This window comes from Dreissena polymorpha, chromosome 2 (genome assembly GCF_020536995.1).
Source record: "Dreissena polymorpha isolate Duluth1 chromosome 2, UMN_Dpol_1.0, whole genome shotgun sequence".
Taxonomy (NCBI): domain Eukaryota; kingdom Metazoa; phylum Mollusca; class Bivalvia; order Myida; family Dreissenidae; genus Dreissena; species Dreissena polymorpha.
Genome location: NC_068356.1, coordinates 51963715 through 51989434, shown reverse-complemented (window position 1 = coordinate 51989434; position 25720 = coordinate 51963715). Strand labels below are relative to the sequence as shown.

Here is a 25720-nt window from a genome sequence, read left to right as displayed (position 1 = left end):
TCATAATCTAAATTAAAAAAAAAACACAACATCACATGGATGCAGCTGGTTCCAGTCAAATCTCTGCGCGGGGGTTGGGTGTTGTAGTTGTCAGTATGATAAACTCATACCTAACAATTTTATTTGACTTCACTGTGTTGTATATATTTAATATGTATTGATGTCCCTTTGAATGTCCTGTCCTGCAATAAATTATATTCCATTATATTGACCTATATGGTTCATTTGGACAGTTTGTGGATATCGCAAAAGCATAGAAAGCAAAACACTACAATCAATCTCATTTATATTGCTATACTTATTCGTTTATAAAATATTTATCCTAGTGTTTTCAATTATTCATCAACGAACGCCATCGAAGTTTGTGACATGTTTAAATAGGTAATGTGTTAATGTTCTTACTTTTTAGTTGACTTGATAACCTATATGCCGAAATAACATCAAATAAGCAATGTCTTTCTACTAAGCCAAGCCATACAACCGCGGAAAAATAATATATTACATTTCATTTGAGATCATACAGCAGTTCACCACAGCAAGTTGAGTGTGCTAAATGTGTATTAATAGAAAATTCATGTAGCGTGAACAAACGATGAGGAATTGTGAATTATAATTAGTTAATTGGCATTTACAACAAATCAACCTATATTTAATGATACATTTCACGGTTAACTGTACACTAATAATTTAGCCTTCACGGAAACACTCACGAAGTGGTCGACGATTGGTATACGTGATTTAAATCACACATAAGTATTCATTACGGGTATACTTTATTTATACGATATAAACCGAAAATATTTCATTATGTCAAAGTCAAACAAACCATAAATCGTGCTAACTCGGCCTATCCCGGCAAGCTGCGTTAAGATACTAATCTAAGTCGGACGGGGTGATAAAAGTGAACGAGCAGGTGACGAAGGCACAAGGTCCAACAGTACGCCCCTCTTGAAAGTGCGCATAAGTACTCTGGCTATTGACGTGTTTTTGTCGGCTGAATAATAACAGGTAATTACTATTTCACTTCTTGCCTGCTGTTGAATAGATTGTTGTTTGATGTATAATAAGATAATATTATTGTTATTGTGTCATCAAAAAATTTCATTACCGGAGTTAGGGTTAAAATTAATATTTGATGCGCAATTTAAAGGCAGATACAACGCAAATGCTAATTAATGTTTAATGTAACGTTTATGAATCTGAAAAGGCCTAACAACGAGTTCTTAGGACCTATTCAATGTTTGGACAACGGAAATAACCTTAACCAAACGATTAAATGGTGTTCTTTTAACACATCGATTTCTGACTGATGCGTTCTTTCTGGAAAATAGAAAGCGTCAAGCATTGCGTGACATATGAAGATTAATTCAACGTGTTGTTTTATTATAAAGAAATGCTCGTCCAAGTTATTATTAGTTAATTCGTTAAACATCATGCAGAATATGTATACAAAAGCGATAAGCAACCATTCCGGAAAGTCAATTGAATTGGCGAAATAACTTGCAATTTAACAATAAAGTAAGTATTATCAAACAAAACATACCAAATAAACGTTTTCGTAAACCCCCGTACTAGTTTGTTTGAGAGCCTGCCATCACCGTCAATCATTTTAACCGTTCACTGATAGTACATTTGACAATACCAATACTCCACCTTGTATGTTTTATGGCGAATCTCATATGGTTACGGACGCAAATATATGCAACGATTACTTGTGTACAACATATTAAGCTGTTATTTTTAAACACCGATAACCTCACTTTGCGTTAAAGATAAAATCTAGTTTTAGTGAAACTTATATCGCCGAAAAAGACGATGCTGATTTTGTTAACAGTGTATATGTAAAAAAACGTCAAATGCCTCAAATGAATATTTCACAAAATGCTACGCATTTGCAACACTTTTTAACACCTACCATTCAGTGAATATTGCGATGCCAAACTTTACAAAATTATAGACCTCTGTATTTCATTAGTTGAGCAGGTAATGTGTTTGAGCCTGCTTATACAATACATATTTGTATAAGAAGTTAGATACGGACATCATGCTTAAAAGGCTTACAATCTAAGGAATAATGAAGGTGAAATTTTATAATTGCCACGTGCAATTCAAAATCGATTGTATATAATTATGTCATCATCTCCAACCCAGTTGTGCACGTTTCGTCATAAACAAATCCGGTGCACAGACTAACCTTAGGGGTACAAATTAAAAATTAGTTTTGAACGCTTCGTCATCAGCGTATATGGTGTTCACGATAATCTTTTGTTAACGCATAGTAATCTACTAGCCTATTGTGCATACTTACCTGTTGTGAATGCTTTATCATGTACTAACCTGTTGTACACGCTTACCTGTTGTTCTCGCTTCATTATCTACTAACGCGTTGTGTATGCTGTATCATTAAATAAACTGTTGAGCACAATTTTTCTAACATTAAGTGCAGGATTCATCACCTTCTAACCTTTGTGCTCGCCTCATCATCTACTTACATGTTGTGAACGCTCCATTATCTACTAAAATGCCGTGACCGCTTCATCATCTACTAACCTGTTGGGAACGCATCATCATCTACTAACCTGTTGGGAACGCTTCATCATCTACTTACCTGTTGTGAACGCTTCATCATCTACTAGCCTGTTGGGAACGCTTCATCATCTACTAAAATGCCGTGAACGCTTCATCAGCTACTAACCTGTTGGGAACGCATCATCATCTACTAACCTGTTGTGAACGCATCATCATCTACTAAAATGCCGTGAACGCCCCATCATCTACCAGCCTGTTGGGAACGCATCATCATCTACTAACCTGTTATAACGCTTCATCATCTACTAGCCTGATGTGAACGCATCATCATCTACTAACCTGCTGTGAACGCATCATCATCTACTAACCTGTTGTGAACGCTTCATTATCTACTAACCTGTTGGGAACGCTTTATCATCGAATAACCTGTTGTGAACGCTTCATCATCTACTAGCCTGTTGGGAACGCTTCATCATCTACTAATCCAGTGTGTTCGCTTCATCATCTACTAATCCAGTGTGTTCGCTTCATAATCTACTAGCCTGATGTGAACGCTTCATCATCTACTAATCCAGTGTGTTCGCTTCATCATCTAATAGCCTGTTGTTAACGCTTCATCATCAAACAACCGATTGTGGACGCTTCGTACATGTAATCTACATATCCGTTTAGTATGCTTCATCACACACGAACCTGTTGTGAACCACTCGTCATTTCCGTACATGTTGTACACGCCTCGTCATCTAATACCCTATTGTGTACGATTCATCATCTACTAACCTATTGTGGAAGCTTCATAATATACTAGTCTGTTTTGTCCATGTAATCATCTACTAACCTGGTGTAAACGCTTCATCAAATGATATCATATTGACTACGCTTAATCATCTACTAATCTATTGTGAAAGCGTCATCATCTACATACATGTTTTGTCCACTTTACATCGTCTACTAATCTGCTGTGCACTCTTCACTGTCTACTTACTGGTTTTGCACGCTTCATCATATACTTTCCTGTTGTGCACGCTTCATAATTTACTAACATGTTTTGAACGTCTTATCATCTACTTACATGTTGTGAACGCTTCTTAAAGGGGCCTTTTCACAGTTTTTGGCATGTTTTGAAATAAGTTATTGGGAAAATAGTCATTAAATGCTTTATATTGATAAATGTAAACATTGAATCTTAAAAGTTCCAGTAAAAAAATCAAGAATAAAATTTAAAATAGGAAAAAAAGTAGCCGCAGCTGGACTCGAACCAGTGACCACCGGAGTCCAGGAGTAACCTGGAGTAAAAACGCATTAGCCCGCTCGGCTAATCTGCCAAGCATTCTTGGATAAAGTATTTTATGCACTATATCAGCAATCTTCGTAGTTTCACAAAATTTAATTACAACAACAGAGTACTACAAATTTAATCGTTTCTCGTTGCAACGCTTTATAATTTGTAGGTTTTTAAATTGTCAAAAGGTGCATATATTGGCTAAATTAGACCATGGTAAATGTTCAGTATTACTGTTTCTCCACAAATATCATAACTAAAACGAAAATTTGTGAATCTGAAACAACCTCAATTTGGACAATTTACCAAATCGTGAAAAGATCACTTTAATCAACCAATAGTTGTGAATGCTTCATTACTACTTTCATGTTGTACGCGATTCATCATCTTCTAAGTACTTTTGAACGCTTCATTATCAACTAACAAGTTGTTTACGCTTCATCATCTACAAACCTGATGTGCACGCTTTGTCATATACTTACATTTTATGAACGCTTCATTATATAAAACCTGTTGTGAACACTTTATTATCTACTTACATGGTCTTTCTACGTAGTTCGGTCGAGTTTATAATGTTGATTTACTCTACACTATCAAGTCCACGGGGTATTTTAACCAAAGAATGATAAACACGGGTCCCGTATGGAAGGTACCGTGTCTGTACGAAAACAACGCCGAACTCTACCGCCATTAGAAGTTACGTGTCTCCAGACATACTAGTTCATTTACACGATTAATTTGGAATACATAAAATCCATCAATTACAAAACTGATAAAAAAACGCATGTCTCGCGTGTCAAGTTTATGTGTGACTACATGCGAGCTAAAGGTATTTAATGGATACTTACATATATATATATGCTTATATGGATTAGTGTCGTACATATAGGTATTTGAACATAAACTTGAACAAGTAATAAACCACATTTGTGGTTATGACACTCTAATCAATTTCTTTGTGAAGCGGCATTGTCCAGATAGACTTATAATGTATGTGGGTCTTTTAAAATTGTCTCATGAAACACATGACAGGCTAATTCGTTAATGATGATAAGTTTGAATCGGATGAAGTCACATAAAATAACATTGCGTAAGCACCGTTATATGACTCCTGGTATCAACAGTATTGTAAAAGGTGTATCACTCACCAGTCATCTATGATCGCTGTGGTTAGTTTATCGGCCAAAGACTGGTAACGTTGATAAATATGTTAATTTTTCATTGATTGAGTATGCCACGTATTTTTTTATATGGAATAAGTGACCAACCGTTTTATCTCATCTCTGCTCGCGGTCGCGGTTATTTATGCTAGTGTCATTTAATCTGCCGATATTGCCTGGAAATTAAACTTATCATTAGTAAAACTACTTGTGCTGTTTGCTTTCATTAGGTGTCGTGAGCATCGAAAATCTCCGGGCGATATTTTTACTGTGGAGATGTATGCTTTCAATTTTAATCGCCTAATATTAAGTTGGCATGTTTTTAATTCTTAAATGCGGTTGAACATTGATTAAAGGCATATGAATTGTGATTATATAAAGTTCAACCCGAACAGGTGCAGATGGACGTGTTAATATAAAAAGTCAATGCATCGCGTTCTGTTCGTGAATACTTTGTAATATCGTTGAATTAACTACTGGACTAGCTTCCAATTATTCAAGTTAACAGCTTAAATGTTTGAATCCAAGTTTTGTGAGGTGTCTGCATGTGTCGTGTTTTAACTTTCTCTTGAGGCTCAACCACACTGAGCCTTAAAAAGGTGTATTTCTGTTACGGTAATTGCGACATTAACATATAAATGTCGACGGTAAATGTTCAACGTAAAATAAAATGGCACCGGCGAAAATAATGAGATCATTAAACAACTTCTTAAATAAATTCAAAAGCAAAAAAACTATATAACAGTTTTGATTTTATGTTCTCAGTACATGTTAAAAGTTTACTTAAATTCATTCGGCATTTAACCGATAACAAACTGATAATATTTATTCACGCATGTCATGCTCAGATAACGTACTTTTCGTTCAGCAAACTCAAATATTGAAGAGTGTTATATATAAATCAATATTTTTAACACGATCACGAATACGCGTGCATGTACATATAAACTGATCATAGCTGACACGCTACAGTACATAAGTTTAAGTTATGTTATGTAACGTTAACAATACTGCTTTTCAATAAAATGCAAATAAGATGGCTTTTGCCCGTGTAAAAGACACGTCTTATATGAAACCTGCCTTACCTACCTTATACATCACAATTGATATATTAGCCTAGTCAGGTAATATGACGGTTGAATGACTCAAGTTAAATAAATAACATTACGTCTCTAATATACCTAGGCGAGCAAAATTAATAGTTTTCCAAAAGAAAAATTCGTTCAACGGCCTCTTATATATCCCAATCTTTCAAATAAAAGGAAGTAAAATGGAAGTAAATATAGAATTTTATTTTACTGATATTGTAACATACACTGCATGGTGTGTTCGATGCCACGAACTAAACTAGTAGTAAAATAATACACTTGATGAAGTGGGAACATTTATTGCTACTTTTAAGCGCTTACCTCATGCAATGGACCAAAATATTACAGTAGTTAATGGAGTTGTCGTTAATGTATTTTCCTTTCACTTATCTGCGTTAATGTACAACATTAAGTTTAAGTCATTATATATTGAACAAAAGTATCATTATGATTACTCAATACAATGGCAGATAATATAATACCGTGTCCTTGACCGATCATAAAGGTTGTTCATCGGCGCGGAATGTTGAAAACTGCAGTAAAGCACGCGACTTGTGTTGATATGGCATGTGGACCGCCACGTAGCTAGTTTAATCAAGAGTTTTAAGATGTCGTCCTGCAAAATAATAAGAATATTTTTTACGCAATAGAAAAAAAGAACATTTCGAAAGAGCATCTGTAACACTTTATATGTTATACATTAAAGTATAAATGTGCATGCTTCAATTTATAAAATTAGTTCAATACTTCATTTTGAAACAACATGAGTTTAATAAATTCAATACAAAATGACCACGAATCTAAGATTCTATTTATAACATGACCAACACATTTTCTCTTTATTTTATGCTCTTGTCACCTTTTTATTACAGTGTTAAAGAGTTTTACTTAAGAAATTTGCTGGAATAATGACATCATTTCGTCACAAAAATGACGTCATTTCACATTTATATAACTAGTGTAATAAACTTTTTATTCTATATCCTCATTACAAAACCAGCTTTCCGTATGTTTATTTTCATTCATTGATTACGCACTTTATGACGTATCTCGTGTGACGTCATTTCTCTGACGAAACATACTAGTATAAGCAAGACTCTGCATTTTAGGGACAACAATATGCAGGTGGTAGTGTTTAATAAATCTAGTAGCAAATTATACCATTTTGATAGCATTGAACGAATCCGAAAGGCAAAACGTATTTCGGATTGTGTGTTTGTCATGCATAATTGTTAACTTCGATAGGAATAAAACAACTCGCTCCGACAGGATTACGAATTCGTAAATTGTGTTTTGGCCTTTGGGTCAGAATGGTGAGCATGTGTACAAACGCTATCAACAAATACTGTGGTTTAAAATACATTTCGATAAATGGATGGAAGAACAGAAAATGGAAAATGGAAATGCATATCATTGTAACTTAGTTGTTATTAGGCTAGCATTGGATTTAAGTTGTCATTGAGGTTAATAAAATTGATTTTTTTGTTTTGCTGTTGCATATTTGTTTTCAATTTCTAGCAATAACAATATCACTTGCTTTTGCATTTTTTTTTTCTAACAATAAAAATTAATTAAATATCACATTCTCGATTCGTTTTTTTTATTTCCTCTCATATTTTCAATAGGAAAGTATTAAAACAAGACATACAAGCAAAATATCGCCTGTGTGAATCGATTATAGTACATTCGGATACTTTTTCTCGGTAACGGCTTTTATCGTTATAAAGCAATTGCTTAGTGCACTTGTACTCAACTGTCCTTTATGGAAAAAATACAGACTTTTTGGATCCAATACCGCAATATATTGGACGGTCACGTGGTACATATGAAGAATGCCGATTGGATGAATTTATTGGATATAGAATAACACCCATGTAATAAACAGAATTGAGCATTACGTTATTTCACCCCTGGAGCCTAGGTCATGTTATAAGATGAGTTTAATAAATTCAATACAAAACGACCACTCATGCAAGATCCTATATTTATCAAATATCTCACTTCAGCACTGTATGGATGGCTGAAAGTGGCACAAGACCTGATGAACCGGAAAGATTCCCAAGACAGGGCAGTGTGTCCAGCAAACAAGACCTGGTAAGATGATAAGTCGAGTGCAGTTTGTGTCCAGTACACAATGACAATTAACGCATAGTTTTCCCGTTTATATGTCTGCGTTTCCCCTACCCCTATTATATTTCTTAATGACATTTCAATCTAGATGGTTAATGTTTGCATAATTAAAGGCAGATACACGTTAACATCTTTAGAAAAAAGAACAACGGTAAATTTATACTGTATATCAATAATTGGTCCCAAATTAAATACTTTACTTCTGTAAAAAATGTGAAACATTAAAAATGAATAGCTCCGTTCTCATGAATCTTCTTATAACCACTTTTCAGTGTCTGCACGTTCCAAAGTAGGACACTACTTTTTGGCTAACGTTTTGCACAGTTTTCTTTCAAATTATAAAAAAAAACTATTTAAACATCAATATATTGTATTTACAGACATAACAATTAAAGTTTATATAATTTCGTTAAATTATGCAGCTTTAACCATAGCAATTTAGTTTATTATCAATAGTTATAACATTATTCGTTCCGCATTTGCAATTTCAGATAATAGAGATTTAAACATTATATGTTAAGTATGTTTACGAATGGATGTCATAAATATATATGAACTCGCCGTTGATTACCGTCTATATTTTCAGGGCCTTTATTTCAATCCACTTAATTCAATTTATTAATTAATTCATGGTTGGCAATACTTGTACAGACTATTGGATAATTCACTGAGAACATACACACGAAATTGTAATATATTTTCACAAGATAATACTTAAGAAATAATATTTTTCTATCATGGTTTGTTGTCGAATAACCCACAGTAAGGAGTATAGATGCGTAGGAATTAAATCACGAGTGCGAAGCACGAGTGATTTGATAACAGGCATCTATACAACTAACTGTGGGTTATTCGACAACAAACCATTATAGAAAAATATAATTTCGATTCTAACACGATTCTGATTGATTTGGTTCAAGCTTTAGGACGTGAACTTTATTTTTCAATACTCCGCCTTTCTTAGTACAAAGTTCACTATTTAGTGACGTCATTGATGTGTACAAACATATGACGTCGTTTTCATTCATAAATATTTTGCAAATGATGTCACTTTCATTGAAAACAACAATCGTAGAAACTTAATGCCGGCACGTTTATTGATGCTACTGAAATGCTGACATGCTATAAATGTTTTCTGAATTACGCTTCCTAACCAATAACATTCTTTGTAGGTGTGGTTATGCCACTTATCACCAAATATACAATTTGTTATTTCATTACATTTATACATGCTACATTTATTACATTTCTTTCAGAGCGGGTTTTAGCACGTGCATTTTACTGCAATATTTTCTTTATTTATTCGGAACTATTTTCGAAACATTTAGCTCCGCCCATAAGTTATTGCAGAATAACCCACGCTTGATTTCCTTCTTTGTCTATAGAAAACAAGTTGCGTGCCGTGTTAGAATTTTAAATTGATAATACATCGAATGGTATGGCCGTAAAAGAATAATTTAAATTGGAATAATTTTAGTATTGCCGATTTATTTGACGACTAACGACATAATGTTATTTATGACATGTAGCGTGTTTCTAATTGAAACGTTTTTTTAGATTCAGTGGGAAAATACCTCCGTTGAGACATGCACTATACTGAGCTGGCTCGGTTACGGACAGGAGATCATACAGGCTCGGAGAGACGCATATCGGGAGATAGGCAAGCTGTTAACTGCACGGGCATGTGGAATGTCAACGATAATTATTACGGGTAGCAAAGGTGAGGGGCTGAGCAGCTACTTGGAAAGTGATTTGGATCAAATGGTTGTAAATAATAGAGTATTCTGTTTAGAAGATGATGTAAAGTCAAGTGCCTTTCCTGGGGAGATAACCGTGTTGAGATCACTCAGCCGCAGGAGTTACCATGGTCACTGTAGACTGCTACATGCATGAGCGTGCGTGCGTGCGGGACCGTCAATTCCTAGTACAATGCATGGACACTTGCACCGTGACAAAGTACATGCATTACATTACTACTGCCCCAACATTCTGTCAAAATAGGCCGCAAGACCTCGCCACTGGCCGCCAACGGAAGTCGTTCAGTACATCGTATCACTTGGAGCATTTCTTACGCCTGTTGGATTTAAAGGAAGTGAATATCAACATGTCGAATGGAGAGTGTGCTTTAACGCCGGTGAGATCGAACTAATTAGCAATCTTAATGCCACTCAAACTAAATTGTATGTTTTATTGAAAATGATAAAGAACGATGTATTACATCCACGTAAGAAAGAAGTTACATCGTACACATTAAAAAACATCGTTTTATGGATGGCGGAAAATAATCCTCAAGCCTCGTTTCATAAAAAAAGTATTTTGCAGTGGTTGCATGAAGCATTGGATGCGCTTAGAGTTGCATTGATCACCTTAGAGCTACCATACTATATGATTCCAGAAAGGAATTTGATGGCAACCTCTGGACTGGATGGGGAACAGCAACGCACATGGATATCAACGATTACAGATATGCTCCATGAAGGTCCTAGGGTGATACTCAGACTTCCAAAGATACGACAATGCATCGTAGCTCACCCTGAACCATTCCGATGGTACAGCAGGAGGAGAATTGAGCTGGAGTTGCTAACGCTCGTGCGCTTGAACAGAGTGGAAATCTGCAGGGATGAGAACGGGAAGGTTGACTTTACCGATGCGATTGTGCAGGCATTAATAAGACGAGAAAACGAGGTTATAACGGATGTTTGCGTGAGGATGATAATGGAAGGGAGTCGAGTTATCAACGCGGATGACATTTTTAGTAAAATTCTGATGTAAAACGTTAACGATGATCAATAGATCACTAACAAGGCGCGGACAACACGTAATTATAACTTTTGAGTACATATTATCTTTAACGAATCACCGATCATTGTTGCCAAGAACGTGAAAATTATACAACTTATCGTTATAGTGATTTGTTCAGTAATTGATGTTTGACTTGCAGACGTTCGTTTCACTTTCTAAAAATGTGCACAATTTTACAAAAGATTTGTTTACAGTAGGCTGTAAACTTTACCGAAACAATAAATTTCGATACACTTTATTAAACAATGTCAATCGGCTTCGCATAGATAACATTAGTTTGCAAAATAAAGTTATGTAAAGTAATTTTGCTATATTGTATATATCTTAACAAAATATGTACGTATTGCGCTTGGAAACCAGCGGTATAATTTCAAGTTATGCATATATTTCCCTTTAGAACTTATAGTAGTTACTCATTTTGTCGATGTATGTAGAAATGTGACTTGTGTTTATTTGCGTAAGCATGTTAGGAAATAAAGTGTGTATGTGTCATTTGTATCTCATCTTCTTATCTAAATATTCACTTGGTTTATGGTTGGTATTGTTAATGCATTGGCACTGAATGAATATATGTGTTACTGGCAGTTACTGAAAGTCCACTGGTATTATTGTAATTGCTGTAAATGTATCGATAATATTCTTGTTTTCCTTGTTGAGTTGAAACATTGTTGTGATTTGTAATATTGATCAAAAAGTATTGAACACATTTTTGCACTTATCGATAAAAATGGTGCATATCTGTGTTCATTCCTATTTTTAAAATGTCTTCAATAACGCTATTGTTGCATTCACAAATAAGAAATAAAGTGCAGTTGTTTTATGCGAATTGATTAAACTGCTTCTCATGTAAATGTATAATTGCTCGTGTGTTATACTGGACAAGTGAATGTAAACTTTTATTGAACACGGATAATCTGTTTTCATCAAAACACATAGTTTGTAATGAATCTAAAGATACAAAGATATATGTTATAGTATTGATGTTTTTATGCGGAAATATTTTCATACATGATAAACGTAATGGTTGATTTTCGTTAATCTAGTTATACCGTTAAACTCGTTTTGCTCTAAGCGCGTGTATGCTTTTGTTAGTTTTCTGTTTGTTATTTTTTTAGCGAGGCTGTTTTCGGAGAAAACCCGAGCTATTGTCAAAGCCAGCTCGTCGTCCGCCGTCCGCCGTGGGCGTCGTGCTAAAACCATAACATTGGCCATAATTATTTTAATATTGAAGATAGCACCTTGATATTTGGCATGCATGTGTATCGCATAGAGTTGCACATTTTGAGTGGTAAAATGTGAAGGTGAGCATCATCCTTCAAGGTCTAGGATCGAGAAAACAAAGTCAAGGGAAGTAATAAGCTTTAAATGGACATAGTTGTCTGACCTGCCCACGTTTATATTTTTGTTAAATAAATCATAGCGGCGCAGTTGGCGGCATTGTGTTTCTGACAAACAAATTGTGGTAAAAGGTCAAGGTCATCCTTTACGGAAAGGAAAATCGTGAATTATAATAAATTTGACACGTGTTATTGTTTTAAAACCTCGTGCTCCGAATAGTTACAGATATGTTGCTCTGTTATTGCCTAACCATTAGGTATTAAAATGGTAATTTTTTCAAAACCATATTCTTTTTGTATTGTCTTCGGATTGTAATAACGATAATATGACTGTTTTTTACATTTGTGAGTTTGGTGATTAATTGTGGGCTAAGTGGGGGGGGGGGGTATCCCCTTACACATGATAACCCCAAAATGCTAGCGGAAAATAATTTATATCTGATGATAATGGTTGTTTGGTTTCATTGTTTCTTTACAGTATGATAACGAATAATAATTGCCATTAAAACAAGGAGAATAGTTAGTTGTTACGTGACAGGCGCTTTGTCTTAATGTGCAATTACGAAAATTACATCGTTTCCTTTTTTCGGCATATTGACCTAGAATGAAATGTATCTGACTACTAACTGCAGGCGATATTGAAGACCCACCTAGGACCAAGTATTTGAGTACAGACAATATGATATTACCCTCAGTACTTCGAATGAAAGTCCGTACATCCCACCCAGCTCTTACAGCCGTTAATGTGAACAGTGATCAAACTGGGATCTGTATAAAACAACGGCAATTACTTACTTTTAATTATATGAAGTATCACAGAACTTAACCCATAAGCTTATTATGAATGAAAAAATTAACGATATTTATGTTCTATAATCCGATTTTAATATATACACGACAATACAGATTACGTGCTGTTTACAAATAAAAATGGAAGGGATTTACGATTCGCCGTTATTTATTAAACAATGTGATCAGCAATTCATTAACCGCTTTCTCGATGCCATTTTGTCCGACCGAGTGTCATAGTCGCGGAGTTTGCGTTGCATTATAGATAACTAAGCGAGCGGAGTGATCGATTATTTACAGATGTTTTGTTTATTGTTCTAATAATAACATATAAGCACTCTTTACAACAACATATTTTAAATAATAACGTTTAATACCATAGTAAGTAATTGACAACGGTCAAACATACTCTGAAAACAAATCAAGCACTTTCGTCAATCAATTAAACCGATGTGGAAAAAGGGGCATTTTACACGTGCGTACAGTGCCCACCCACATTAGCCTGTGCAGTCCGCAGACAGTCCGCTTTTGTATTTCTATTTTTAAGACAGTCTTTTCTAAGGGAAAATCCAGTTTGGGTGGAAAATGTCATCCTTGTGTGCGGAGTGCACAGGCTAGGCTGACACACCATTTTACGCACATGCAATAAACCCGTTTTCGAAGAGCGAGTCACATATCGATAATCTTACCTTTTTTTGTGTGGATGTAGTCTTTAAATAATACTCAAAATCGGCCCTACAAACAAACAGAAATATGCACGAAAAGTAGGTCTAGAAAAATAAGCATAGTTCTAAGAAAACTGGTCTTAATACGTGTGCGAAAATGTTACCCCAGATATGCTGTTGATTGCCATCCATCTTTCCGCCAAGCTTGTTTTTCGAATAGAAGCAATTTCCTTAGACAACAAATTACATAAAGAATGAAAGTGTCGTGCTTAATTACTCTGTGTGCACTGTACAAGCCAATCTGAGGCAAAAATTTACGCACATGCATTTAGTTTTTTTTTCAGAACGAGGATGCATTACTCTTATATTTAATATTCAAACAACAAAGTGTTGTGTGTTAAGCACTTCAGAATATCGTCATTGAAGAAAGTGGAGATAAACATTTTAAAATCGTATTTTAAGTTATATTTACTTAAGTTTATGTCTGCGTATAATATTAAAACAACAAAGTGTTGTGTAAAGCAATTCAGCATATCGTCGGTAAATATATTAGAGATATATATTGTAAAATCGTTGTTTTAAGTTATGTTTACTTAATTTTATGTCTGCGTATAGATGTTTTCAATATGTGTTTTACAAATCGAGACTCGTGCTGGTAAACTAAGGGTTAATGTATGTGAGCAAAGTCTCGTCCAAATCAGGGAAGACAGTCCAGTGATTTTTTGCCCAAAATTAACGCCGACATTCGGCTGCTTTACAGTTGCAAAAATCGACGTTATTTCTCAAAAAAATGCCACAATTTTCCCAATAAAACCAAAAAGATTACAATGGCAATCTAGCGATAATTTCGCAGCATGAGTGCCGATCGAGCTTATCAAGTCGTCGCCGAACGACAACTGACTTAGGTATTGTGCGCGAATGTAGCCAAATATATACGATTTTACTTTGCTATCCACACATCGCGCTTTATATTGCGGAGGATACTAACGATAGTCGATGTATCCTAATTAAGCACGCATGTTTTTACACACGTCCAAGATGGCGGCAAGCAGACGAGTATTTGCGATGAGCGGCGAAAATGATAAATAACATTCGAATTAACAACGGATATCATATACTTATTAGGGAATAATTTAATTCGTGTGTCAATTATCGCAAAATTCTACGTTTGAGGTAAAAACAAAATACTTATAAGAAATCTGCAGAGTGAATGTGCGTCACGGAAACCAGTGTAAGAAAATTGAAGTTCTGTCTACTCACAAATTTTAAGCATTTAAGATCAGTATTGTTCGAAAATGGAAGTTTAATATGCATGTGGAAGGATATTAACTACACGTGGTCTTCATTAAAAGAAGACGTTAAAGCAGCACTTTATAATATAAAAATGCTGTCATACATGCTCTTAACAATTTTAATTATGTTCTTATAATCATATTTATAATGATTCATATTTCCCAATTTCATGGTTTATCGCGCTATTTTTCCAAATTTTATGGTTTATCGCGCTAATTTTCCCAATCCATATGGCACATTCTTAACAAAAAAGAGCAAAAAAAACAATCAGTGGGCACTTTCTGCCTAGACTGGATGTTTGTTAAGAAGATACACCATATATACAGGCAACTCCATAAATATAGAATATTATGTGAGTTTGGGATAAAGATCAAGTTTATCATGGGAGGCTTAGAACCGATGTAGCGCGAGGCTTGCCGAGCGCTATCATTGTTCGTGCCGAGCATGATAAACTTGATCTTTATCCCAAACCCACATAATATTCTATTTATCCTATTATTTCCTCCCTATTTTCGATTAATAATTGTAAAATATCGCATTTTTTGACGATTTTGTTTTTCTGTTGTTGACAAAAACAGATTTTCCAATTTCGGAAAAAAAAACAAATCTGATCTAATAATAGCGATAGTATAAAGCTAATGTTTATACGATCGTTGTTATACTATCGATTTTCATCTGGTAATAGGATAAAAGCGGAATATATGCACAGTTTAAAATAGGACGACACTTAACGCACATGCATTCAGCCCATTTTTCAAAGGACGAGGATGAGACTTACTTCAACATTGGCCATGCAGATCCCGCTGGTAGCCGATGCCTCTGTTGGTATGACATAATGCTGCCATTATATCAAATTTCATTAAACCGTTCATTGTTGAGACATTTTGTTCCAATATGTCCCACCTACGTCTCTGTCAATGCGCGTCACACTGGACCTAAAATGATTTCAACTATGCAATCATTATAACAATTCGAATGTCCGCAGTTCCACTACAACGAAGTCAATAGCACAACTGATGGATCTTAATTCAATTTGAGATATATAGTGTATTCTCATTTAATTTCAACGTCGAGATTTGTCTCAGTCAAATGATGACAACGATTTTAACGTAATCATCTTTTTAAAATAAAACTGTACACAATCCTGTGTTCCATAGTTTTCATTTCGTTTATAGATGGATCATTTTTTTTTGTTTATTAACATCTTTAAAAGAAATCCCCTTATCGTTTTCCTCTAGATGTCCGTTGCTTTCAACACTAGTACACTTAAGTGCTGCTTGAAGCTGTTGATGCACGTTTTTGCATAACTAAATTCATTTCTTATATGCATAAGAACATTTGACTTAGATCATTTTAGACACACGTTTAGTTTGTTATCAATTCTACAGTAAATGTGGAGCTCGACTAGCCCTAAAAACGGTTTAAATCCCCATTCTTGCATTGACCGTTACAAGGCGGTGATCCCAGTTTTGATAATCTATCTTCTATCTTCGGATACTGCTGAACTCCCTTTTCGGGTATTATAAACAGATCGTATAATGTGTGTGTATACTCGGTGTTCAGTAGTTTGCATATCATTGATCTCTCGATATAATTTATCATTTACTACTGTGTACAACGTTAATTTAAACATAATAATTAATATAAATATGTATGCATGTTAATTTATTTAATTATATGTTATTACAGAACGGGCACACTTTAAATATATTTTTGTTGCATTTTTCATTTCGTTTAATTATTAGTAATATACATCGTGTCATGTTTTAGTATATGGTTGTTAAATTTTACTTGTATACTTTTAATAATAATATGTGGTTAAGTTTTCAATGGGACTTTCGGAAAAAAGTTTAATATTATAACAGAACCAAAACGCAACATTTCGGTTTGCCGGCTTACGAGAATATGTGCTATGTGCTGCATAATTTAATAGAGGGTGTATGTTGATATAAACCAACTGAAAACAATGGTAGTGCACCCTCAACGTTTATATGTTTAACTAATCTCGATATACCGTTAAGTTTCAATTATCTCATAACCTGAAGGTCATTGTAAAGGGTTAACAGGAACGTAAGTATGAGACATAGACATTAAACTCATAAGCCTCGCTCTTGGAAAACGGGGCTTAATGCATATGTGCTAAGTGTCGTCTCAGATTACCAAATGTATCATCACAGTATAATCAGGCGCGAAACTTTCCGCCTATACTGGATTTGTACAATAAAAATACTTTCTTAAAGAGATAAACATACATTTAAATACAATAAAACTGGAAAGTGTCGTCCCTATTTTCCTGTGCGAACTGCATTTTAAAGTGGTCATTATGGTACGAGAAAAATTCCTTTTGCAAACATAACTGACATTATCTGACATAAAGATGATGTTTGCTCAAAAGTAAACTTTTAGTAAAGTTTACCTGCCAACACAGAGCGCTTTAATGACGTGTTATAATTGTTTATAATACACAGCAACTTCATCAATGAAAAGCAAAAACACGTTTATAAATAGGTTACCTTACTTTAAACCGAATTACGCCCGATGCAAACGTTGAACAAAGTATCAGACATGCAATTAAAACACAATAATTAAAACCCAGCATACCTTTAAACACTTATTTCAAACACTACAGATTGTAATCCAATACGATGTTCATGGACTGCACGTAAACACCAGAACACCGTCAATGTATAGGGACTCAGCTAGAACGATTTGAAAAAAAATGCCTACTAGTTATCCTGAAGCACCCGGCATGTATTTTTATTTGAAGTTTCTTAATAAAGTCTCAATGGATGCTGTGTATGACATACTCAAAATTGATACACAGCAATTAGTACTGTAAAAAATCACATTTATTTTGCGTTTTAATTTGTTTACGTAGCTTTGGAATGTTCAATCAGTGACCTATACATTATGGTTTGTAAGAGATTTATCAATTTTAACTTGTATTAGTTTGGACATAATCTGTAATATTTATGACTTCCAATTTACAACTTCCTTTTTTATTACTCATTGATAAAAAGTATACAACCAAAAAATAAATTACAGATTAACATTGAAAACAACCAATGCGATGCATCGACAATAATAGCTATGAAAAACCGAATACGTTGGTATTTAAGTTAAGCAAGGGACATATACGAAAGTGCGGACCTAATAAAAAGCACAGGCAAGTGCGCTCCAAATTAAAGATAAATATTAAAGATCCGTTTACAGAGTTGTGTATTTCCTGCAAACACTTTCATAGATGCTCGCTCTCTTTTGTTGTAAAGTCGCTAAGAGAAAGACGTCCTCGCTTCAGCTCCGATAATTAATAAAACAATGTTTATTCATAAAAGCAACGTCTTGCTTCCGAACGTGCGCTTAGCCAATATAGCGTTTGCTCGTAAATGTTCTGTTAAATCAATAGTATCATTCTTTTTCCACATGAAATTGCGGGGACTCTTCCTAAGTTAAATTGTGTTTATGTGAAAGGTGTTGATATGACACTTTGTTCTTAAATCTTTTAAATTACAACGGAGCAAAACGTTTTCTCTGTATTTCTGTTAATGTAGCTGCCGAAGGTTATTATCATATTGCAATTGTTTCAACGAGTAATTATATTGCACTTACATCAAAGGGCTATGTTTGTTTACTGCGTTAAAATTTGAATAGTCATGCTTTCATAGAAATGTTTATTTGCCATGTTAACTCATTCATGCCTAGCGTCCTGATAAAAGGACATTGCAAACAGCGTAGACCCAGATGAGACGCCGCATAATGCGGCGTCTCATCTGGGTCTGCGCTGTTGGCTTATAGAAATTTCTGTAAGAAATATTCTAAATATATAAATAAATAAACCAGACACCCCTACTTTTGGAAATAAATTGATCCAATTTAGAAGGATGGGAGAGTACACTGGGCATAAATGGGTTAATGTATTATGTGTGAAGGTAGGCCAGCCATGACACCATTTCAGTCTATACTCATTTCCATAACCATTTTCAAGCGGATATCCCAGCTTTATTCAATTGGTATGTTTAATTCTTGTGTGCGGTTATTTTACTTCATTTTTAATACCGACGATAACAATAGTACATGGCATGACATAGAATGAATTCACTTGAAAGTTCGAAATAATTCATTAGAAATGTTTGAAGCGAAATATAAATAAACGAAAGTTTCATCCAAACATTTGCTTTTAATGATACGTAGATATATAATTTTATTGTCGTTGATTAATTGTGTTAAATGAATTATTAAGCAATCATTGGCGATATTGTATTTTTAATTTTGACTTAAACGAGTTATTTATCAGTCAATCGTGATAATTTACCATCATGCTTATTGAATAAAACTAGGCATTATTTTAATGAAGAAATGGCGAATGTGAATGTTGATAATTGGAATTAGAGAACTATTTAAAGTGTAGCAGTCGGTATTTGTTAGGCGCATATATTTGAAATATTTTGATAAATCTACCCAGAGCGACTGGGCAGTACCACTACTTGCAAAATGCAAAGTACAACGTTCGATATATGATAAAATTGAATAGTAACGTTTAAAGGTTATACACATCTTGATTTCTTGTAGATAAAGACTCAATGTGTTAACTTAATCCTTCAACATTTTATTATATCTGCAATATTAACGAAAATACACGTTAATTTAATTCAAATGATGACCTAAAATTTGCGACTTTATAAAACAATAACTTGTATCATATCTGCCTGGTCACACATTGTAATATTGGACATGTTTATGTTTTGGTATGTGTACGTTGATATAAATTTGAAACAAAAAGTCTATGTTTGCATTGATTAGTCAATGCAGTTTTTTTTAATTAATCCAACGAGACACATATAGACCCATATACACCTGATTGTAATGACCAATACGCTATTTTTCATAAACTGAGAAGTTATAATCAACTTATGTTCTAGTTGTTGGATTGCAAAATTTAAAAATTAAAAGCAAAACAAATAGACAAAGAAAGATAAATCAGTAATTTACTTATGAAAATTCTATACATGTTGCATACTGTAAAAATAGTGTTCCATGTTACATGTTGGCTCATGATATTGTTTAACTTGCATACGTACCAAAATAGTTCATCGTTCATCAACAGTGTATTGATTGATATGGTGGGAGTATCTTTGGAGAAATCATGTGTTCTCTATTGTTTAAATATTCAAAACGAAATAATATAAATAACTTATAATGAAAACTTGAAAGTATATGCTACACAACTATTCAAGCAGTATAAGCATAGTATTATTGTTCAAACACTTTAAACAAATATTGGTTTCGGGATTCGTGTATTATATTATTTATATTATTCATATTATTATTTATATACATATTCATATTATTATTAGTATTATTATTATCGTTGTTTTCGCATTTAGGAACTTTTATCCGGTTTAAGGAATTGTGTACACTTTCATTGAAAAACAATCCCATGGGCAAAAAAAAATCCCATTTTAAAAAATCCCATGGTAAAAAAATCCATGGGATTTTTTATTTTTTTAAAACACGATTAAACGCATTAAAATAGCGTTGTTCATCATTTGATAAAATATAATGTTTCTGGAAGTTTCATGAATAAATCTCTTAAAATAAGAAAAAAAACATGGGATTTTTTTCCATTTTAAAAATGGGATTTTTTTATTACTATATATGTATATATATAATTCGCATAAAACCATTATTAAGTCCCTAAATAACGTTAAAATACTTGGAAACGCAAAGAAAACACGATTCTTAACATTTAAAAAATCTTATGGGAAAATGCAAAAATCCCATGGGTATCCCAGCTAATAAATGTCATAATGAAGAAAACGCATTTTTGGAGTGAAAATAAGTAAATTGTTAATCAAAGATAAGACTTCGCATACTATGTCTCAAGGTAGCAAATCTTCAAGACAAAAGGTACACTTAATTTAGTGTTTTAAATACATCAACATCTCAGTACACTTATCATTCAATGTCCGTTTATTGAATACACTAATGTATTTGTATCAAATTGTTATCATTTGTTATGTATTTGTGGATAATAAAATTATTTTCATATTTATGGCATTTGACATAGTTTAAATTTAAGTTAAACATATTCCATGTTTAGTGAGACAATTTCTCCCTTCAAAAATGCACTGCGATGAGCTGGCTCGGCTATGGACCGAATATCTTGCAGGCTGGAGAGACGCATACAGAGAGAGTGGCAGGCTTACAACTGCACGGACATGTAGAGCGGCAACTTCGATCATTACGGGTAGCAAGGCTGAGGGGCTTACTTTCTCCCTGGAAAGTGATAGAGACGTCATGATTGCACTCAGTAGTGTCATTTGCATAGAATATGGTGTTAATGCCGATAATTTTCATAAAGAGATAACAGTTTTTAGATTAGACAGTCGTATGAGTTACCCGGGCCACTGTGGACTGCTTTTAGAGAGACGAGGTACAAAGATTGACCCATACCTAAACGATGCGTTTTGTGATGATGGGTATGGTCGCAAACTTTTGAATAGTGATTTGTATGTAAATAAATAATCGAAACTTCACCACATAGGAGGCTTTGGACATCTTGACAGAGTCTTAACCCAAACGTTGTACTAGGGGATTTAACTTTTATGCGGACTGCTCATGCTTATCTTGGACGACACTCGATGAACATGTGTGTACTGCGCATGCTAATCTGGGACGACACTCAATGCACATGTGCAGACTGCTAATGCTAATCTGGAACGACACTCAATGCGCATTCATTAATGCTAGTTTATACAGAACGAGGCTCATAAATAAGCACGTGATTTAGCTGTATTTATATATTTATTGAAAACATTCTGCAGCAAATAGGCACAACCCAATTCTTTATCAAACGCGTGTTAGGGAAAACGATACATATGCTTCCATACCATGTTGTTCACAAATATAAATTCCATGTTTTTATTGCATATTAAATGCCATTGGTAGAGTTTTATCCTGTGAGAAGGCATTGTTCCAACTACAACCCGTTCTGCCGATGCCCACGATACAACAACGGGTGTTATGAATGCCCCGCTTCATGTTCATCTGGTACATTCACACTAGTCTATATCCGAACGTTAATTAAAGAAAGAAGATTTACGTCATTTTTGAAAGATATTCGCATATAAATACCAGTGAAAAATATATAAACATTCTTATATAAAAATATAAATGAACTGAATTGCTGTCTTCGAAAATATATTCTTTAATTTATTTCTAAAATACTGAAATATCACAAAAGTTTCATTAGTTTGTGAGTACTTATATGCTTCCTGTCATTAAGAAACTTCCATCATAATTAATATGACATAAATTGAACACACATAATTTATGATAAATAACGAACACTAACGAATCGTCAATAATATGTTATAAATGCCACCTAATTATTTCACACCTAAGCTGTGTGCATGGGCGTAAAGTGTCATTCCAAATTAGCCTTTGCTGTCTCCACAAGCTTATCAGTGACACCAATTTCCGCCTAGACAGGATTTTTGCAAAGAAGAGAATAACCGTAAACGACAAATGCATTAAAACGGCCGGGTTCGTTCCTGGCTAATCTGCGACACCATTTTACGTCCATGCATTAAGTCCAGTTTTCCCTTATTTAGGATCAATTGGTACTTCAACCAGTGCGGGTCTAGGCTTCACTACAGGATCTTGTGTAACAACTTTTTTAGGACGAAGTGGTGATTTGGGTATGAAGCATTTATTTGATAAAATCTCGAAAATCGTCGTCATGTGATTTGTAAATAAAACGTATGCTAATAGATACAATGTGCATGTGTGTATATATCCATATGTATTGAGGTAAGCTTAATGAAAATTTAAGTTGATGAATGGTTGTACTTTTTAATAATCCTTTCTGTACAAAATGAGTAACACATACACGAAATTTTAGTCTTTATACATTAGGATATGTCTATTGAGCATTAATGAAATCCATCTTGAGTTTGCTTTCGTATTAAAATCGTTAAGCTACATAATACACAATTGACATTTCAGTATGTCCAACACTACCAAGGTGCCTTCCCCATATAATTGCATTCGATGCTAATAACTGCCCCATATGTTCAGATACCGGTACGTTAAAATTAATCAAGCCTTTATGCATGTTTGTTATGTGTCGTCCAAGCTTGATCTTTGCAGTCCGCTAATCAGGGGCTCCTCCCGCGTTTACAAAATGTTTCGTTTAAAGGAATTATCTTTTTTAAAGAAAATGCAGTTTATCCGGAAAGTTTAGACAATGACTTAGCTGGGGTGACACCTTTCTTACATTAATTAAGCAAGGATTTACAAGAACTTGACTCAAATGCACTATAATAAACAACAGGGCACAATCAATTTAACATAACCCAGATTAAATTAAATACTAAGTATATCAGAGTAGTAAGCGATTTTATAGTGTGTTTTTTTAGTTTAATTGATAATACAGTAGGCAATATGCCCATGAGTATACATGAAATGTCGCATACAATATTAAAAAAAAAACAAGAGCTGTCACCATATGATGACTTATGCCCCCTATAAACGCTTGATAGAAGTTTGAGCTTTTTTTGAAACCTTAACGCAAATTTCGAAACCTAAACGCGGACCCTAAGTTTAAAGTCAACGTCACAGGGGTCAAAATATGTGTGCGTATGGAAAGGAATTGTTCATATACACATGCGTACCAAATATGAAGGTTATAGCTCAAGGGACATAGATGTTATGAGAATTTTTCGAAACCTAAACGCAGATTTCGAAACCTAAACGCGGACCCTAAGTTGAAGGTCAAGGTCACAGGGGAAAAAAAATTATGCGTATGGAAAAGACTTGTCCATATACACATTCATACCAAATATGAAGGTTATATCTCGAGGGACATAGAAGTTATGAGCATTTTGCGAAACCTAAACGCAAAGTGCGACGGAAAGACGGACAGACAGACGGACGGACGGACAGTCCGATCACTATATGCCCCTTTTCTTCGGAAGGGGGCATAAAAAACAAAGTCACAGGTCATTCGACTCATTAACATCAAAAATATATCGATACATTGTAAAGCAAAGTATTTCATATTTTATAAGACAATATACAATGAGAGGCTGTGCATAAATATATACAAAAGACAAACCCTTATCATAATATGTATTATAAGTATTTCTTATTTCCCATGCTTTAAAAATTAACATAGCTAATTTTTTAACAATACTGCTATTTTGAGAGGTAAATAAATCAATGAACTTTAACATATTTCAAAATTTGGTCTTACGTAATTGCATGTTTTCTTACATCAGTATGTAATGTACACTCCATAACAAAGTGGTATGCATCTTCTAATACATTGCATAAAAAGTACAATTTCTTTCTTCATAAGGAATAGCTATTGGTTTTTGCCATCTACCCGTTTCAACTTTAAACATATGTGCAGAGACTCTTAATCTAGAGAGAGTCATTCTGTACTTTGAAATATTTACATCACTTAAATAGGATTTAAATATAAAATCGGATATTAATATGTATGTTTTTGCGCTAGTTGATTCACTCAATTCGGTTTTCAAATTATGTTTAAACATATATGTAACTCTTACTCTAAAAATTGTCAAAAATATTTCTACATCCCCTACCCCTTGGTTCAGCCACACATCGTTAAAACCACAATTACCTAATAGACTTTTTACCATGTAGGCCCAAGATCTGTCATTGGGGTATGTTTCTAATTCTCGGAACATAATATCATAAACAAGTTTTACATATTTAATATCATGTGTGTTTACTCTCGATAACCAATAGATAATTACATTAATGCTATGTCTGACGGATAAGACGTTCTTCCTAGTTCTCCATCTATAAAGTTATTCTGTGTTTGCCTTCGGACTCCTAATTATAATTTGCAATAATTTAAATGTATTCGTTCTATCTTTATATTGCTTTGTTAACCCATATTTCGGACCATAACTTAAAACCGGATAAATTGATTATCAAATATTTCTAAGTTTAGTTGTATTGTAACGTTAAAAAATTTCGACATATATTGTCTTAATTTAAAAATAGCTTTCAAAGACTGTCTACACAGACTATCAAACGTTTTAGAAAAAGAGCCCCCTAAGGAAAAGATAAAACCCAAATATGTAGTTACCAACAATTTCTAATACATTGTTATTATATAGAAATCTCATATTTTGTCTAAGTCATCCACCTTTCTTAAAAACTATGAATTTATTTTTTTGTGTATTTAGTCCATCATAATTATTTGTCAGCAAATATTCCTCTCTGTCGTTCAAATACATTGCAAATACAAATGGAGACAATGATTCAACCTGACGTACCCCTAACAGGCATGTAAAACTATCGCTAACCTCATTGTCATATTTTACCCTTGACTTAACAATACTATACATTGAACGGATAATGTTTAATATTTTCCCTCTAATACCTAGCTGTATCAGTTTATACCACACAATATCTCTTACCACGTAATCAAATGCTTTTGTAAAATCTTTAAATGTAGCAAGTAATTTCTTTTTCTTATTTAATAAATGCTGTATTACATTTTGCAATACAAAATATTATCTTATATTAAGTTTATTTAAGTATTTTGCGATTTTATAGAAACCAAAACAGAACGGGTATATAGGGGGACATATTGTGCATCGGTTTT

The 25720-nt window shown here is 33.9% G+C and overlaps 3 protein-coding genes and 1 long non-coding RNA gene across 7 annotated transcripts in view; 2 read left to right on the top strand and 2 right to left on the bottom strand.

Moving 5' to 3' along the window:
* LOC127867016 (uncharacterized) overlaps nt 1-25720 on the top strand; it is a 489213-nt gene that overhangs the window by 50690 nt on the left and 412803 nt on the right. Inside the window, exon 4 of one of the 4 annotated variants that reach the window (XM_052407934.1) lies at nt 10201-10603. The exons of 2 other annotated variants lie outside the window; for them this stretch is intronic. In XM_052407934.1, coding sequence (XP_052263894.1) covers nt 10201-10603 — 403 coding nt within the window. Of the gene's footprint in view, nt 1-10200; nt 12020-25720 lie in introns of those variants that run through there. One more of the 4 variants, XM_052407932.1, reaches the window with a different exon arrangement.
* The window catches only part of LOC127867021 (uncharacterized), a 443681-nt gene that overhangs the window by 36017 nt on the left and 381944 nt on the right, over nt 1-25720 (bottom strand). The gene's annotated exons all lie outside the window — the stretch shown is intronic.
* LOC127867019 (dihydrofolate reductase-like) overlaps nt 1-25720 on the bottom strand; it is a 148252-nt gene that overhangs the window by 105277 nt on the left and 17255 nt on the right. The window lies entirely within an intron of this gene.
* On the top strand, nt 899-9946 carry LOC127867030 (uncharacterized). The gene is made up of 3 exons (XR_008043227.1): nt 899-1008; nt 8066-8153; nt 9747-9946. It is a non-coding gene; the product is annotated as an uncharacterized LOC127867030 (long non-coding RNA).